At 44.8% G+C, this 16,568-nt stretch overlaps 1 protein-coding gene across 1 annotated transcript in view; it reads left to right on the plus strand.

Annotated features, from left to right (window-relative positions):
- Positions 1 to 16,568, plus strand: part of LOC142303301 (heterogeneous nuclear ribonucleoprotein H2-like) — a 108,890-nt gene that overhangs the window by 86,384 nt on the left and 5,938 nt on the right. The window contains exon 9 of the mRNA XM_075344565.1: positions 4,315 to 4,450. Within this exon, the coding sequence (XP_075200680.1) occupies positions 4,315 to 4,450 (136 nt within the window). The remainder of the gene's footprint in view (positions 1 to 4,314; positions 4,451 to 16,568) is intronic.

Raw genomic sequence — 16,568 nt, forward strand, 5'->3', positions numbered from 1 at the left:
CTTCCTGCGTTTCGCCATAGGGGACGAACACCTTCAGTTCGTGGCACTGCCTTTTGGCCTGGCGACAGCCCCACGGGTCTTCACCAAGGTTATGGCAACAGTGGTGGCAATCCTACACTCTCAGGGACACTCGGTGATCCCTTACTTAGACGATCTGCTTGTCAAGGCACCCTCTCAAGGGGCATGCCAACACAGCCTGAACATTGCTCTGGAGACTCTCCAGAGTTTCGGGTGGATCATCAATTTCCCAAAGTCAAATCTGACACCGGCCCAATCACTGACATATCTTGGCATGGAGTTTCATACTCTCTCAGCGATAGTGAAGCTTCCGCTGAACAAACAGCGTTCACTACAGACAGGGGTGCAATCTCTCCTTCAAGGCCAGTCACACCCTCTGAGGCGCCTCATGCACTTCCTAGGGAAGATGGTAGCAGCAATGGAGGCAGTTCCTTTTGCGCAGTTTCACCTGCGCCCACTTCAATGGGACATTCTCCGCAAATGGGACAGGAAGTCGACGTCCCTCGACAGGAACGTCTCCCTTTCGCGGGCAGCCAAGGTTTCCCTTCAGTGGTGGCTTCTCCCCACTTCTCTGTCGAAGGGGAAATCCTTCCTGCCCCCATCCTGGGCGGTGGTCACGACGGACGCGAGCCTGTCAGGGTGGGGAGCGGTCTTTCTCCACCACAGGGCTCAGGGTACTTGGACTCAGACAGAGTCCTCCCTTCAGATCAATGTTCTGGAGATAAGGGCAGTGTATCTTGCCCTAAAGGCGTTCCAGCCGTGGCTGGAAGGCAAACAGATCCGAATTCAGTCGGACAACTCCACAGCGGTGGCATACATCAACCACCAAGGCGGGACACGCAGTCGGCAAGCCTTCCAGGAAGTCCGGCGGATTCTGCTGTGGGTGGAAGCCACAGCCTCCACCATATCCGCAGTTCACATTCCGGGCGTAGAAAACTGGGAAGCAGACTTTCTCAGTCGCCAGGGCATGGACGCAGGGGAATGGTCCCTTCACCCGGACGTGTTTCAGGAGATCTGTTGCCGCTGGGGCATGCCGGACGTCGACCTAATGGCGTCCCGGCACAACAACAAGGTCCCGGCATTCATGGCACGGTCTCAAGATCACAGAGCTCTGGCGGCAGACGCCTTAGTTCAGGATTGGTCGCAGTTTCAGCTCCCTTATGTGTTTCCTCCGCTGGCACTGTTGCCCAGAGTGTTACGCAAGATCAGGGCCGACTGCCGCCGCGCCATCCTCGTCGCTCCAGACTGGCCGAGGAGGTCGTGGTACCCGGATCTGTGGCATCTCACGGTCGGCCAACCGTGGGCACTACCAGACCGACCAGACTTGCTGTCTCAAGGGCCGTTTTTCCATCTGAATTCTGCGGCCCTGAACCTGACTGTGTGGCCATTGAGTCCTGGATCCTAGCGTCTTCGGGGTTATCCCAAGAGGTCATTGCCACTATGAGACAGGCTAGGAAACAAACGTCCGCCAAGATCTACCACAGGACGTGGAAGATATTCCTGTCGTGGTGCTCTGCTCAGGGTTTTTCTCCCTGGCCATTTACCTTGCCCACTTTTCTGTCCTTCCTTCAATCCGGATTGGAAAAGGTTTTGTCGCTCGGCTCCCTTAAGGGACAAGTCTCTGCGCTCTGTGTTTTTTCAGAAGCGCCTAGCCAGACTTCCACAGGTACGCACGTTCCTGCAGGGGGTTTGTCACATCGTCCCTCCTTACAAGCGTCCGTTAGAACCCTGGGATCTGAACAGGGTACTGATGGCTCTTCAGAAACCACCGTTCGAGCAAATGAGGGATATTTCTCTCTCACGCCTTTCGCAGAAAGTGGTCTTCCTAGTAGCAGTCACTTCACTTCGGAGAGTGTCTGAGCTAGCAGCGTTGTCGTGCAAAGCCCCTTTCCTGGTGTTTCACCAGGACAAGGTGGTTCTGAGTCCGGTTCCGGAATTTCTCCCTAAGGTGGTATCCCCCTTTCATCTCAATCAGGATATCTCCTTACCCTCTTTTTGTCCTCATCCAGTTCACCAATGTGAAAGGGATTTGCACTTGTTAGATCTGGTGAGAGCACTCAGACTCTACATTTCTCGTACGGCGCCCCTGCGCCGCTCGGATGCACTCTTTGTCCTTGTCGCTGGCCAGCGTAAAGGGTCACAGGCTTCCAAATCAACCCTGGCTCGGTGGATCAAGGAACCAATTCTCGAAGCTTACCGATCTTCTGGGCTTCCGGTTCCCTCAGGGCTGAAGGCCCATTCTACCAGGGCCGTGGGGGCGTCCTGGGCCTTGCGGCACCAGGCTACGGCTCAGCAGGTGTGTCAGGCGGCTACCTGGTCGAGCCTGCACACTTTCACGAAACACTATCAGGTGCATACCTATGCTTCGGCAGATGCCAGCCTAGGTAGGCGAGTCCTTCAGGCGGCGGTTGCCCACCTGTAGGACGGAGCCGTTTACGGCTCTATTATGAGGTATTATTTACCCACCCAGGGACTGCTTTTGGACGTCCCAAGTGTCTGGGTCTCCCAATGGAGCGACAAAGAAGGGAATTTTGTTTACTTACCGTAAATTCCTTTTCTTCTAGCTCCAATTGGGAGACCCAGCACCCGCCCCTGTTCCCTTCGGGCTGTTGTTCTTTGTGTACACGTTGTTCATGTTGAATGGTTTCAGTTCTCCGATATTCCTTCGGATTGAATTTACTTTAAACCAATTTATAATTTTTTCCTCCTTCTTGCTTTTGCACCAAAACTGAGGAGCCCGTGATGCACGGGGGGTGTATAGGCAGAAGGGGAGGGGCTTTACACTTTTAGTGTAATACTTTGTGTGGCCTCCGGAGGCATAAGCTATACACCCAAGTGTCTGGGTCTCCCAATTGGAGCTAGAAGAAAAGGAATTTACGGTAAGTAAACAAAATTCCCTTCTTCTACAATTTTCCATTACTGATGCCTCTATTGCTTAAAAGAAACCAACCAGCAGAATTTTGTTATATAAAGTAAAGCCAGTGCCACAGTGGTTCTAGGAAGCGGATACCTTTTAAGTTGAGATTGATTTAGACCTTTTGCAGCATCTAAAACTCCAAAAATGCGCTCCTTGTTTGATTGGTGTGTGCATTGTCTTGAGACTGTGGGTCGGGTTTTGCATCTTTATTCCACCCCTTTATGGTTGACTGACCTTTATCTCCTCCCTGTCACAGTCGTCTGTAAAGGCCCAGTCACACACTACTTACCAGCGATCCCGAAAACTATGCGAACTGATAGGTATCGCAGGTAAGTCGCTGGTGATATGTCACTGAGTCAGATCTTACCAGTGATGCAGGAACAATACAGGTCGCAGTAGCGACCTGTATAACGATCTCAGCAGTCACTGTGACAGTGTCAAACACAGCGATGTGTCCTGCCCAGCAGGACATCGCCTTTGAAGAAAATGGCCTGGACCATTCTGCAACGACTAGAGATCTCACAGCAGGGGCCTGATCGCTGGTAGATGTCACACATAACAAGATCGCTAACGGGATCGCTACTGCATCACAGAAACCGTGACTCAGCTGCGATCTCGCTAGCGATCTCGTTATGTGTGACGGTACCTTTAAGTCTGTGCATAGCGCTATCTGCTGTACCATCTTATTGAAGACTGTGTCATCCTCCTTTCTACGTGTCCAATGAAGTGGCATTCGGCTTCCTAGTGCCAGTGTGGCACTGGCTTTATACTGCAAAATTCTGCTGGGTGAATCCTTTTAATCGGCAGTTGGCTACAGACTTTTATAAAAGCTTATGCTGCACGCTTTTTTTAAGAATTTAAGAAAATTTCTTGAGTGAAGGATTAGCGCACCTGCATTAAAAAACGCACCAAAAACGCACCTGTATTTTTACCGCGATTTGGTGCGTTTTTGGTGCGTTACCACTGGTTGCTCCCTGCGTTATTGTGCCATTATCTATGGTAACTAACGCAGTTAGCTGCAGAAAAGAAGTGACATGCTCATTCTTTTTCTTAAGAAAATCTACTGAAAGAATTTTCTTAAGAAAAAAACGCAGTGTGCGCACAGCTAATTTTTTTTTGCCATAGGTTTGGCTGGGGAATGTCTGCAGAAAGGTTACAAGAATTTCTCAAGAAATTTCTGCAGCAAAAACGCACCAAAAACTCAGGTACAAAACGCAGTGTGTGAACACAGCCTTACTGTGCAAACAAGTGTACGTAAAGACTCCACCCTTCAACCCACCTTTTTTGTACTTGCTATATGACAAACACCACTACTGCCTGTCCATTGTATGTAATATAGAGTATGGTGTGCTTAGTAAGCCTCCTTTTTCTGTTTGCAGTTCTTTTCACCATTGAATCCAGTCAGAGTTCACATAGAAATAGGAGCAGATGGCAGGGTAACTGGAGAAGCTGATGTTGAGTTTGCTACTCATGAAGATGCTGTGGCTGCAATGTCCAAAGATAAAGCAAACATGCGTAAGTAATAATAATAATAATAATTGTATCCATTTATATAGCGCTATTAATTCCACAGCGCTTTACATACATAAGTAACAATTTATACATGTCATGGCAGAGCGGAGTATATCACATAAAGGCCATTTTATGCACCAGTATTTTTCTCTCAATACATGCATTTTGTGTGGTGTTTTTGAGTGAGATGCAAGTGAAAAAATTTTCAGTGGTTGCCTAAACAAACTAGAACTTAAAAGGCAGGGTATGTTTTTGGGTTTTTTTTTAAAAAAAAAAAAAAAGCAGCGCATTTATCACACAACATCCAATGAAGTCAGATGACCCTTGCAGTCAATCACAAACTGCAGCAACCTAGCAGTTGGTGGAACAGTGACAAAACTGGTTCCAGACTGCCCATACCACAGATCGTCCTGCTCTGTATGTAGAAGTATAGTTGAGTCTTTGTTTTTTGTTTGTTTTTTCTCTTTTTTTCACTTGGCCATGTCTCCAGAGAAAAATGTTATTTTACCAGGACAGTCCATTTAACTCCTTCCTGACTGGGATATGCATGAGATATGTAGATATAGAGATATTGATATCTGTGTGTATAAAAAGAGATGTTTACAGTGCCTTGTGAAAGTATTCACCCCTCCCTTGTCACTTTTCGTGTTTTACTACCTCACAACAAAGGACAATAAAACTTTCACACTGAACTGCAGCAGTATTTATGGCCCCACAAGTTTGCCCCCCCCCCTGCCATAGTGATAGTTCTGTTTCATATAACTTGTTTTTTTTTTTTTGGTTTTTTTTTACTGCACTATTCTAAGTCCTGTTGTGTATAAATATGTGACTCGTCAGATTTTGTGTTATACCATGCCTGATGAAGAGACCTGAGTAGTCTCGAAAGCTTGCAATTACCATCTTTTCAGTTAGCCATTAAAAGGTATCAACCACTGAGGACTCTGTTCTTTTAAACAATTTTTTTACCTCACAACCTGGAATTTAACCTCTTTTGATGGTTTGCATCCGTTCATGTAAAGAACATGCTTACAACTTTTTATTGTGAAGCAAGCAACAAATAGAACAAAATAATTTAAAACTTCATTGTGCATAAGTATACACTCCTCTAAAGTTAGTATTTTTGTAGAGCCTTCTTTTGTGGCAATTACAACTGCAAGTCATTTTAGATAAGTGTCTGAGCTTTCAACATCTTGCCACTGGAATTTTTGTCCATTCCTCAAGGCAAAACTGCGCCAGCTCCTCAGATTTGCTGTTTACCAGAGGAAACCATCTACAAGTATGACCACACCTTGTCAATTGTTTTAAGGTCTGTGCTTTGACTAGGCCACTCCAATACATTTGTCTTTAATCCACTCGGGTTTTGCTTTAGCTGTACGCGTTGGGTCAATTGTCTTATATGAAGGTGAGCCTCCGTCCCAGTCTCATCACTATCAGACAACTGATAGGTTGACAGGTTTTGCTCAAGAATTTCTCTGCATCTTGTACCATTTTATATTCACCTCACTATTTTCCCTGTCCCGTCTGCCGAAAAACATCCCCACAGCATGATTCTGCCACCACCATGTTTCACACTGGGGGTGGTGTTCTTGGGGCGATGAGTTGTCACTAAACACATTTTACCTTAATCATCAAAAACTGCAATTTTGGACTCCTTTTACCACAGCACCTTCCTCCATACATTTGAGAAGTTTCCCACATGTCTTTTCCAAAACTAAATGAGTCTTCCAATTTTTGGCTATAACCAACCAAAAGCTTTTTTTTTTCTGGCCACTCTAAGGCCAGCTCTATGGCGTTATACGGCTTATTGTGGTCGTGTGGACAGATTTAATTCTCTGCTAGAGAACTCTGCAGCTCCTTCAGGGTAACCTTTTGGTCTCTGTGCTACCTCTTTGATTAATGCCCTCCTCTCCCAGGCTGATAGTTTTGGTGGGCATCCCTCCCTTGGCAGGTTTGTTGTGGTATCTTGCCATTTGGGATTTTTTTTTTTTTTATACAAGGAACCCAACCCTGTCTCAATGGTGATGTTTGGTTAGTGGTGCCTCTTGCTTAATGGCGTTTTCAAACAAACTATGGTCATTTTAAAGTTTTTATTTTTATAAATAAGACTTGGAATAATAACTTCCACAATTAGATGTTTTTAAAAAAAAAATAAAAAAAAATGTTCTTGTGCTGAGAGAATCTTATATATGTGCCCCTGCTACCGTGTTTTTCCAAAAATAAGACACCGTCTTACTTTTGAAGGGGGTATTATTCTTGGAGAAACACCCCCTCTAAAAAAGCAGGCCGCGCAAACCCCCCCCCCCCCCCCCCCCCCTACCCCCGACCCTTCCCAGTAGACTCATACTCGCCAGACCAGGACTTCTGCGTGGCTCCCAGGTCTTCCATGTGATCTCCGGTCGGTGCTGCACGCCGTCCTACCCTGCTGCTAGCTGACATACTGACGCGCGCAGCAGGCCACGCGCGCGCAGCACATCCAGCGCTTACGGCCGCAGGGAATGAAGCAAGTCGCGTGTCCTGCCGCAGGTCCTGTTCGTCGCGCTGCACCGCACTGCCTCTCAGGATTCTGCCGGCGAGAAGAGATCGGTGTTGCTGGATGAGGTGAGTGTGTATGCGATTTGATGTGTGTGTGTGAGCTGATGTGTGTGTGTGAGCTGATGTGTGTGTGTGTGAGCTGATGTGTGTGTGTGTGAGCTGATGTGTGTGTGTGAGCTGATGTGTGTGTGTGAGCTGATGTGTGTGTGTGTGAGCTGATGTGTGTGTGTGTGAGCTGATGTGTGTGTGTGTGTGAGCTGATGTGTGTGTGTGTGAGCTGATGTGTGTGTGTGTGTGAGCTGATGTGTGTGTGTGTGTGAGCTGATGTGTGTGTGTGTGTGTGAGCTGATGTGTGTGTGTGTGTGAGCTGATGTGTGTGTGAGCTGATGTGTGTGTGTGCTGATGTGTGTGTGTGTGTGAGCTGATGTGTGTGTGTGTGCTGATGTGTGTGTGTGTGTGTGAGCTGATGTGTGTGTGTGTGTGAGCTGATGTGTGTGTGTGTGAGCTGATGTGTGTGTGTGTGTGTGTGTGAGCTGATGTGTGTGTGTGTGTGTGTGTGTGAGCTGATGTGTGTGTGTGTGTGTGAGCTGATGTGTGTGTGTGTGTGTGTGAGCTGATGTGTGTGTGTGTGTGAGCTGATGTGTGTGTGTGTGAGCTGATGTGTGTGTGTGTGAGCTGATGTGTGTGTGTGTGTGAGCTGATGTGTGTGTGTGTGTGAGCTGATGTGTGTGTGTGTGTGTGTGAGCTGATGTGTGTGTGTGTGTGTGTGAGCTGATGTGTGTGTGTGTGTGTGTGAGCTGATGTGTGTGTGTGTGTGTGTGTGTGTGAGCTGATGTGTGTGTGTGTGTGTGTGAGCTGATGTGTGTGTGTGTGTGTGTGTGAGCTGGTGTGTGTGTGTGTGTGTGTGTGAGCTGGTGTGTGTGTGTGTGTGTGTGTGAGCTGGTGTGTGTGTGTGTGTGTGTGTGAGCTGGTGTGTGTGTGTGTGAGCTGATGTGTGTGTGTGTGTGAGCTGATGTGTGTGTGTGTGAGCTGATGTGTGTGTGTGTGAGCTGATTGTGTGTGTGTGTGTGTGTGTGTGTGTGTGTGTGTGTGTGAGAGCTGATGTGTGTGAGAGCTGATGTGTGTGTGTGTGAGCTGATGTGTGTGTGTGTGAGCTGATGTGTGTGTGTGTGAGCTGATGTGTGTGTGTGTGAGCTGATGTGTGTGTGTGTGAGCTGATGTGTGTGTGTGTGTGTGTGTGAGCTGATGTGTGTGTGTGTGTGTGAGCTGGTGTGTGTGAGCTGATGTGTGTGTGTGTGAGCTGATGTGTGTGTGTGTGAGCTGATGTGTGTGTGTGTGAGCTGATGTGTGTGTGTGTGAGCTGATGTGTGTGTGTGTGAGCTGATGTGTGTGTGTGTGAGCTGATGTGTGTGTGTGTGAGCTGATGAGTGTGTGAGCTGATGAGTGTGTGAGCTGATGAGTGTGTGAGCTGATGAGTGTGTGAGCTGATGAGTGTGTGAGCTGATGAGTGTGTGAGCTGATGAGTGTGTGAGCTGATGAGTGTGTGAGCTGATGAGTGTGTGAGCTGATGAGTGTGTGAGCTGATGAGTGTGTGTGCTGATGAGTGTGTGAGCTGATGAGTGTGTGAGCTGATGAGTGTGTGAGCTGATGAGTGTGTGTGCTGATTGTGTGTGTGTGCTGATGTGTGTGCTGATGTGTGTGCTGATGTGTGTGCTGATTGTGTGTGAGCTGATTGTGTGTGAGCTGATTGTGTGTGAGCTGATTGTGTGTGAGCTGATTGTGTGTGCTGATTGTGTGTGCTGATTGTGTGTGCTGATTGTGTGTGCTGATTGTGTGTGCTGATTGTGTGTGCTGATTGTGTGTGCTGATTGTGTGTGCTGATTGTGTGTGCTGATTGTGTGTGTGCTGATTGTGTGTGTGCTGATTGTGTGTGAGCTGATGTGTGTGCTGATTGTGTGTGAGCTGATGTGTGAGCTGATGTGTGTGCTGATTGTGTGTGCTGATTGTGTGTGCTGATTGTGTGTGAGCTGATGTGTGTGCTGATGTGTGCGATAGCTACAGGTCCTGCCGCTCTGTGTCGGGTGACTGTAATTGCTGGGTGCCGCTGTCTATAATGAAGTGTCCTGCAGTATCTGTAACCTTTTTAGCTGCACGGACACTTCATTATAGATCCACGACTAGGGCTTATTTTCGGGGGAGGGCTTATATTTAAGCCTTGCTCCGAAAATGCTGAAAATCCCTGCTAGAGCTTATTTTTGGGGGAGGTCTTCTTTTTGTTAAAACACTATGTACCAGGGCGGATTTGATTTAAATCTAACTGATTTTAAATCACTAGTCAGTAAGGCTTGATTTAAATCAGTGATTTAAATCAAAGTTTCTACCTAAACTAGTTCTTGCTACTTTAACATGCAAGTAGATGAAGATTTTTAGAATCACTTTTTATATTACTTTTTTCTCCCCAGTTTAATGGGTTAATCATTCATATTTGGACACCACTGTTCTGTTGTACTTAGGAAGGAGAAAAATAATCCTGACCTTAATAACAATTTAAATAGATTTATTCAACTGAAACAATAACAACATTACAGCATAAGTTATTTGCTTAAACAAACATCCATGTTTGTTAACTAATTTGGCTGAACAAAATATATATATATATATATATATATATATATATATATATATATATATATATATATATATATATATATATATATATATATATATATATATATATATATATATATATATATATATATATATAAAGAAACTTAGACTGTCAGCCCAGCCGACACATGAAAAACTTAAATACTACTGTCCCTGCTGTCCTGTGTAGCTCACTTGTCGTCATCATCCTCTTCTTCTTTGTTCCTATTCATAATCTGGAAAAGAAAAACAAGCTTTCCTGCTTTATTGGGTCCCAACCGATTTCTCAATTTAGAATGAATGAGTCCAAAGGAAGAGAATATTCTTTCAACGCCTGCAGAAGAAGCTACTGCTGTTAAGTGACATCATTACTTAAACAGTCTCTAAATCCAAGCGCTTAAGTGACTTCCACCAGTTTACTGGTGTGACCTTCCTTAAAATATCTTCAGCAAACCTATATTTCTTGAATGGTTCCCCCTTAGCTCTGAAGTTTATTATAGTTGGCATTAACCCCATTACGACAGCCTTACGGAGATAAACGGCGGCAGAATCAGGTCCTTATTCTGATCCGCCGTCTATAAACGGCGGTCAGAAAAAGGTAAATAGCGCCCCCCAGCGTCAGAAAATCTCTGGGGTTTCAGCTACTGGGGGTAGCTGAGAGACCCTGGAGATCATGATTCAGGCCGGTTTTTCCGGTCCCCGCTCACATGATCACCGGTATACACCGTATACCGATGATCATGTTATAGTAAATCACAGCGCTGGTAAACAATGATTTATCTCCCATCTGGCATGATCAAACATGTCAGCTGGGAGATAACTCTCCTCCCCCTGTCCCCTGGGGTCGCCAAAGTGCCCCCCCCCCCCCGACCCCAAAACCCCCCCCCCCCCCCAAAAAATCCAAGATGGCGGCGCGCACAGCAGCGCACCGCCCGCATTTACCCATTTCCTTTGACTTCTGTCGCATGTGCCATCACACATGCGACAGAAAACTCCTCCCCAGGCCCTGCCAGGTCACCCCTATTCCCACCCCGGTGTTCCCCGGTGTCCCCCGTACCTGTCGGAGCGCTGATCCCCGCGGCCCCCTCCTCCTTCACAGCAGACGCCGGTCACCTGTGCAGAGCACGGCTGTCAGCTCAGCTTCCTGCTTTGCTTGCAGAGACGCTGCTGCTGCTGCTCGCACTCTGCAGCTGTGACCCGGGGAGAGTGGGTGCAGATTCTTTGCACCCACTCTCCTCAAATGAAGGGTCTGCACTCCTAGAAAATGGGGGACACGTTCCCTGAGCGTGCCCACCGTATTCTAGAAGATCGTGGGACTTCCAAAATAGCTTACAGGAGATTTTTTTTTTTTCTTTTCAATAAATTGGTCAAAGAGGGATGGTTGGGGAGTGTTTTTTCAAATAAATTTTTTTTTTGTATTACTGTCAATTAGTTATGTCTGGTATCAAATAGATGCCGTGACATAACTAATTGCTGGGCTTGATACCAGGTGACATTACACATCTGGTATCAACCCCATTTATTACCCCGTTTGCCACCGCACCAGGGCGCGGGATGAGTTGGGGCAAAGCGCCAGGATTGGCGCATCTAATGGATGCGCCACTTCTGGGGCGGCTGCGGCCTGCTATTTTTAGGCTGGGAAGAGTCCAATAACCATGGCTCTTCCCACCATCAGAATACCAGACCCCAGCTGTCCGCTTCACCTTGGCTGGTGACCTAATTTGGGGGGACCCCACGTTTGTTTGTTTTTTAATTATAAATTTTTTTTAAAAAAAAACAGCTTGGGGAGCCCTCCAAATTGATCACCAGCCAAGGTGAAGCTGTCAGCTGTGGTTTGCAGGCTACAGCTGTCTGCTTTACCCTAGCTGGCTATCAAAAATAGGGGGGCCCTCACGTCATTTATTTTAATTTTTTTTTTTTCTTTTTGGGCTAAATAAAAGGCTAGGCACCCTTTAGTGCCACATAAGTCACTGAAGGGCGCCAGCTTAGAATATGCAGGGGGTGGGATGTTATATGTGTTTGACATCTATCCATTCATCCACTGTAGCATTTTAGGCTGTGTGCCCACAATCGGGGTTTGCAGCGTTTTGGGCGCAGAGTGTTTTTCCTGTGTCCATAACGCTGCATTGTGCAGTAGAGGCACAGTGGAAGGAATTTTAGAAATCCCATGCCCAATGTGCTTCTTTTCTCCGCAGCATCAACCGACCTGTGGTGCAGCTTCCCGAGCCTCAGCATGTCAATTTATGCTGCGGAGACTAGGGTGTTCTCTGCACGTAGAATAGAGCGAATTCCACAGCAGCCTGAACCCAAATCGTGGGCACGGGCAGCTGCATTCTCCCGTGGACAACACTCACATCTCTGCAGTAAGGCTGACACGGTGTACTAGATGCCGTGTCGCTGGATCATGGCCACATAGCCTAACAGTGAGAAATTTGTTGCTACAGCAACATTTTTGTGAAGGACCTGTGGAATCAAAATGCTTACTATACTCCTGAATAAAATCCTTGAGGGGTCCAGTTTCCAAAATGGGGTCACTTGTGGGGGGTTTCTGATGTATAGGTACCCAAGGGGCCCTGCTAATGTGACATGGTGCGTGCAATTTATTTCAACTATTCCAGAATTCAAATGGTGCTCCTTCCATTCCAAGCCCTCCCATTTATCCAAACAGAGATTTTTTGCCACATGTGGGGTATCCCTGCTCTCACAAGAAATTGGATAACAACCTGTGATCCATGTTTTGTTGTTGCCTCCTTGAAAAAGTGAGAAATTTGATTCTGAATCAACATTTTTGTGAAAAAAATGAAAATTTTCAATATGGCAACCTAAGCTTATCAAATTCTGTGAAGTGCTCGTGGATTCAAAATGCTCACTATACACCTAGATAAAAGCCTTGAGGTGTCTTGTTTCCAGAATGGGGTCACTTGTGGGGGAGCTCCACTGTTTACGCACCTTCGGGGCTTTCCAAATGCGACATAGCGTCCGCTAATGATTCCAACCAATTGTGCAGTCAAATGGCGCTCCTTCCCTTCCGAGCCTTGCCGTGCACCCAAACAGTTGATTTTCATCACACATAAGGTATCCGCATACTCAGGAGAAATTGCACAATAAATTTTATGCTGAATTTTTTCCTTTTACTCTTGATAAAAAACAGCTGTCTGGTTGAAGTAACAATTTTGTGGTAAAAATGTATTTTTTTTTATTTTCACAGCTCAACATTATAAACTTCTGTGAAGCACCTGGGGGTTCAGGGCACTCACCAAACATCTAGATAAATTCCTTGAGGGGTCTATTTTCCAAAATGTGGCCACATGTTGAGGAGCTTCACTGTTTAGGCACCTCAGGGGCTCTCCAAATGCAACATGGCATCCGCTATTGATTCCAGACAATTTTGCAGTCAAATGGCACTCCTTCCCTTCCGAGCCCCGCCGTGTGCCCAAACAGTTGATTTCCACCACATATAAGGTATCGCCAAACTCAGGAGAAATTGCACAATAAATTTCATGGTGATTTTTTTTCCTGTTACCCTTGTGAAAAAAAAGCTACCTGGTTGAAGTAACAATTTTGTGGTAAAATTTTATTTTTTTTATTTCATGGTTCAACGTTATAAACTTCTGTGAAGCACCTGGGGGTTCAGGGTACTCACCAAACATCTAGATAAATTCCTTGAGGGGCCTATTTTCCAAAATGGCGTCACTTGTGGGGGGTTTCTGCTGTTAAGGTACCTGAGGGGTCCTCCAAATGCGACATGGTGCCTGCAATCTTTTTCAGCCAAATCTCCTTTCCAAAATTCAAATATTGCTCCTTCAGTTCCAAGCCCTCCCACTTGTCCAAACAAAGGTTTCAGACCACATGTGAGGTATCACCGCGCTCATAAAAAAGTGGGTAACAAACATTGGGGTCAAATTTTTGGAATTACCTCTTGAAAAAGTGAGAAAATTGATGCTAAAGCAACATTTTTGAGGAAAAAAAATGAAAATTTTCAATATGACAATGTAACGTTATCAAAATCTGAAGTACCTGTGGGTCCAAAATTCTCACTATACCCTTAGATAGGAGCCTTAAGGGGTCTAGTTTCCAAAATGGTATCACTTGTGAGGGGTTTCTGCTGTTTAGGTACCTTTAGTGGATCTGTAAATGCAACATGGTGCCCGCAATCTGTTTCAGCCAACTTTGCTTTCCAAAATTCAAATATTGCTCCTTCTGTTCCCAGCCCTCCCATTTGTCCAAACAGAGGTTTCTGACCACATGTGGGGTATTAACGCGTTCATAAGAAAGTGGGGAACAAGTTTTGGGGTCCATTTTGTTGTGTTATTTCTTCTAAAAGTGAATAAATTTGGGGTAGAACAACATTTTAGGTAAAATTTTATTTTTTGCTTTTTTTCATTCCACTTTGCTCTAGTTCCTGTGAAGCACCTGAAGGGTTAATAAACTTCTTGGATGTGGTTTTGAGTACTTTGAGGGGTGCAGTTTTTAGAATGGTGTCACTTTAGGGTATTTTTTGTCACCTAGGCAGTCACTTCAAATGTGATGTGGTCCTTAAAAAAAATGGTTTTGTGAATTTTGTTGAAAAAATGGGAAATTGCTGATGAACTTTGAACCCTTCTAACTTCCTAACACCAAAAAATTTTGTTTCAGAAATTGCGCTGATCTAAAGTAGACAAGTGGGAAATGTTATTTATTAACTATTTTGTGTGACATAACTCTCTGGTTTATGGGCATAAAAATTAAAAGTTTGAAAATTGCAAAATTGTAACAATTTTCATCAAATTTCCGTTTTTTTTTTTTTTTTTTACAAATAAAAGCAAAAAATATCGTTCTAAATTTATAACTGTCATGAAGTACAATATGTCACGAAAAAACAATCTCAGAATCACCGGGATCCGTTGAAGCGTTCCAGAGTTATAACCTCATAAAGGGACACTGGTCAGAATTGCAAAAAATGGCCTGGGCATTAAGTACAAAACTGGCTTCGTCCTTAAGGGGTTAAAGATGGATGATTGCTGGATACCCATGTCATAGCTAACTCCTCTTCCTCAGCACTTAGGTTTTGACCCTGATATTGGATATTGACAATATTTGTCAAAAAATGAGCTGGAGTCAGTGCTTGTCCCATTCGTTTGATTACTGCTTGTAATTTAATTCTGTCCATGTGTAGTTCTGTTTTTAAGTGTTCACTCAGTTCCTTCCAAATTTCAACAGCATCCGCAATAAAACAGCTATTTTTCTGTATTTTGTTTAAAGCTTGAGAGATTGGTTTCAGGAAGCTCAGCATATGTTCAACATTTCTCTTAAGCCCAATGTTGAGGATTTTGGCCGTGACAGTGCCATCTATTTTATCTCGATTTTCTTCACAAAGTGTCATCAGAATAGGCCAGTTTTTGATATACTGCTCAAAACAGTCCACCACAGAGTTCCATCTAACATCTTGTGGGAGCGTTAGCTTGGTTCCACCCATCCTTTTCAGAGCTGCTGCAGCAAAATGATTATTACGGAAGTATTTAGCAATTTCAACAACATTAGCCTTTATTTCTGGAACACTTAAGTCTTTGGCTAAGAGGTGCATCAAATGAGCACTGCAACCATATGTTATTAGCAGCTTTGTATTCCCTGCTCTTCTAAATCTCTTCTCATCTTGGATACGTTTGCAGCATTGTCAGTGACCAAACTGCGTACTAGACATTTGAATTTTTGTTCACATGTCGTTATAGCTTTTACTGCCACTTGTAAGTATTCTGCTGTGTGCATTTCCTGACGTATCAGTTGTTTGTGCAAGGAAGACTTTACCTTCTTCTGTCATACAAGCACGTACAATAGGATCATTGTGGACATTACTCCACCCATCAATACTTAGGTTAACAATTTTACCCTTCAGAGCTGTTGCACATTGCTCCATTTCTGTCATACACTTGATCCAGCAGTTTCCCTGCAACATCAGCTCTGCTGGGTGGACTGTATCCTGGTCTCAGTGACTGAACCATATTAATGAAATGTGGGTTCTTAGTCAGACGGAAAGAAGAGTTTGTTGCATAAATAAACTGGGCAATTTTTTCATCAATCAACTCTTTTTCTAATCTGCTAGTTCTTATCACAAACCTATCTATGGTGGTTCCAGGAGGTAAAGGTTTTTTCTTCCTTTTGGGTGATGGTGAGATGTGGCTGTGGGTGTCTGATGATGATGATGCTGCTGCTAATGAAGCACTATCCTGGATGGATAACTCTGAAACTGTAGAACAAGATGATTGTGATCTTGGAGGTGGATAGTTTCCAGAATCCATGAATTCCCCTAAACAAAAAAAGTCAATGCTGTTATTTTATTGTTTATTATACAATTTCTGTTTATTGTACACAACACATCACTGCCCCAAAAGGAATATTTGTTTTTCTTAATAACTGTACCAAATGACCGTAACATGCAGTAATAAGAAATATAATTTTTCTCATACATGACAGTTCAGTCTTTAGAAATAGGATTCAATAAAAATGTTTACCAACTTGAAGATCCTGCCTGTTCTGATGTGTTTCTTTGGTCATCTTCATCACCGCACTTCTCATGATGTTGCCTCATTCGCGCCACCAGGCCTTGCATCTTTGTTGCATCGTTTGCATTTTGCACGCATGCCTGCCTTACCGATAGGCGAATGAGCTTTATTAAAATATTCCCAAACTGGATCTCTTTTACGGCCTGCTGCCATTATAAGGAAATAATGTAATAAACCTCAGATCGTACACACAAACAGATCCAGACTTGTCTGTCTGTGGCTATGCTGCAGTATTGTGCTCAGTTTCACTTTCATTTTCTTGTCTGCTTGCCCTTCCTCCTCCTCCTCACACTTAGATTCACATTCTTCTTGTGTTGTGCAGATCTATTCCACTCCAAACAATCAGAAACATATTGTCTAACTTCTTGGACTTGGCACTGAAGGGGTTGATTCTGTATTCATAG

This window comes from Anomaloglossus baeobatrachus, chromosome 4 (assembly GCF_048569485.1).
Source record: "Anomaloglossus baeobatrachus isolate aAnoBae1 chromosome 4, aAnoBae1.hap1, whole genome shotgun sequence".
NCBI classification, from domain to species: domain Eukaryota; kingdom Metazoa; phylum Chordata; class Amphibia; order Anura; family Aromobatidae; genus Anomaloglossus; species Anomaloglossus baeobatrachus.